Raw genomic sequence first — 2,448 nt, 5'->3', positions numbered from 1 at the left:
ACTTTGAGACTACTTTTTATTGATCGCTAACTTACCGAATAATATCTTTAATTACCGAAATTATACGCATTTCAATTTTAACGATTTTTGTCGATAACCAAAAAAATGCGTTAGAGAATCCCACTACAGATGGGCTGATTAGTCTACCTTGGTAATTGTGCTATGAACAAAAATCAGCTGACTGGCATTTAAATCCTCCAAAGGTATGTATATATAACTGCAATGAGATTTGTACTGGATTTATTAAATCCAGTAGATGATTTATGGCTAGTGTAAATGAGCTATTACTTCTAATGACAAACCCTAGCTTTCCACCAAAATTCAGCTTTGTGGGAATTTTTGCTATTTCAACCTTATACGCATGTCAATTTTGACTATTTTGGACTACCAGGCCTTTATGAATTTATTCTTCTAAGGCAGACGAGATATTTTATTAATTTTGAAAGGGTATAGGAATTTATCATTGGAGCCAATGCCGAGAACGGATTTAAAATTTTTTTAATCCTCAGCCATTTGTATTCCTCAATGTGGGTACATGATCTTAGCCTCATTTCAATTCGTAAACATATTTTAATGTGTTACTTTGCAATTATTAATTCTATAAAAATACATATTTTTGGTGTGTTCAAATAATTTGTAATAGTTGTTCATATTAATGTGTGGTGAAGTAGTGGAAGCTATCTGGCAATTAATCTTTTAATATTCCATTTAAATGGCAGCTGGAGCAGGAACGGCAGCTGCAGCTGGAACAGCGGCAGTGGCAGCGATGGCTCTGGCATTGGCTTCATTTTTGATGGCTTTCAGTTGATTTTTGTATAGCTTCATTTGCAAGGCGGAACATTGTATCTGCATCCAGGGTGGAATGGCTGGACCAGTTGTTGCTGCATCAGTTCCAGTTGTTGCGGCAGCAGCTGTACCAGTTGCCGGTTCAGCAGGGGCGTTACATTTATTCAATGCCTGTTCAGAACTGGTCATAGTGTCCATAACACGTTGTCTCAAATCATCGGGTAAATCTGGCCTAACCAAAAGTTTACCAGCTTCCTTTTGCAAAACCATGGTTTGATAGAATTGTCCGGGTGAAACACCAGCAAAGGAGCCTGGGAAGCCAGAATACATACCCATTGGTGGTTGGGCCTAAGGAAATGTGCAATGCAATTTATGTATTTTAATGATAATCTAATGTGTTGAAATATTTTTACCTGTACATAGGCCATAACACAAATTGCTAAAAGAGCCAAGAACAGTTTCATTTTGAATACTTGTTTCGAAAAATATGAGATTCGTTGAAAGTTCGTTAAGTGATAATGTTAATGTTCGCGGTGATTACTGCTTTTATAGACAATCCAATCCATATAAAAGTATACATCTATGTCATCCCGATAGCTACCGTTTACGCATTCACTGTTGCCAAAGACAACCATAGATAACATAGATCTTATCTGGGGCTCTTCGAGGTCATACATTTTCTATCGGTTTGTTGTGGTTTCAAATTGTTGTTGCAGATGTTGTCATCTTTGTTTTCAGAATGCACTTTTTATGATATTGTTTTTTAAATATCTTTAGAGTAGCATTTCATTCATAATCTCGAAAATAACATGAACTGTTTTTTTGCAGATAATTTACGATTTCCTGTTGTAGACATAAATGATACACTACGACTAATTCAAAGAAAATTTTAATTGAATTTTACATTTTTAACCAATACAAATAAATATATCCACATGTGTATGTAGGTTAGTTTATGTTATAGGATACGCAATCGCCGTTGCTTGTTGCAACTTCACTCGGAGACCAGCGTTCCACTGTTCAGTCTATTCGACATCCTGACGTAGCCTGCAATACTCCCACTTGTCACAGATCTAATGATGTAATGACCAGTAATGACCCGTACAGCGTTCCTGATCTCGGATTTACGTAGTGAGAGGAGGGAGGCAATTCTACGTCATGAGATTGCCAGCCAGATTGACTTCGATGCCTTACAACCAGATATGTATTCTAAAATCTTTGCAGTTTTCTCTGCTTAGAGCTTACCGAGTTTGTCGAGGAAGAAGCAGCTAACGCTCCTCTGCTGCGATGGATGGGGAATGTTCTCCGAGGACCGCATTCACACGATAGCTCTTTATGGCATCTGTGACTGCATCCATGTGAACAACACCTGCTTGATAGACTTGTAGATCTAGGGCTTCTCTCTTGTAACGTTTGACCTCTCTTTCTAGATCATAAAGATACCTCCTGAGATGCATGGGTGGGGGGGTCCTATCCACCATATCGTGACTACGATGGCTCTCATGGAAAGAATCTATTTTTGTCTCCTAATGTAGATGGTCCACTGAAGACTGTTGCAGTTCCCAGGACGGCAGTCTGACAGGTTTGAATATTTTCCCATCGTGTTGCACTTATATTCACCGACCAAACTGGCACCGCATAGCTTACCACACACCGGCCTAT

General features: G+C 38.6%; 1 protein-coding gene across 1 annotated transcript; it reads right to left on the bottom strand.

Moving 5' to 3' along the window:
- Nucleotides 1-694: 694 nt before the first annotated feature.
- On the bottom strand, nt 695-1,347 carry LOC141391496 (uncharacterized). The gene is made up of 2 exons (XM_073964376.1): nt 1,200-1,347; nt 695-1,134 (listed from the first exon to the last, which is right to left on the bottom strand). The coding sequence occupies exons 1-2, from the start codon at nt 1,248-1,250 to the stop codon at nt 709-711; spliced, it is 477 nt and encodes a 158-aa protein (XP_073820477.1). The 5' UTR covers nt 1,251-1,347; the 3' UTR covers nt 695-708.
- Nucleotides 1,348-2,448: the final 1,101 nt, after the last annotated feature.

Source organism: Musca autumnalis, unplaced genomic scaffold (assembly GCF_047663935.1).
Source record: "Musca autumnalis isolate F117 unplaced genomic scaffold, ASM4766393v1 scaffold_1, whole genome shotgun sequence".
NCBI classification, from domain to species: Eukaryota; Metazoa; Arthropoda; class Insecta; order Diptera; family Muscidae; genus Musca; species Musca autumnalis.
This window is presented reverse-complemented; position numbering and strand designations above follow the sequence as displayed.

Bases quoted from the DNA above. Each gene is read 5' to 3' on its own strand.
- LOC141391496 (XM_073964376.1), bottom strand. From the start codon at position 1,250: ATGAAACTGTTCTTGGCTCTTTTAGCAATTTGTGTTATGGCCTATGTA. The intron at 1,135-1,199 runs GTAAAAATATTT...ACATTTCCTTAG, and splicing joins GTGTTATGGCCTATGTACAG to GCCCAACCACCAATGGGTAT.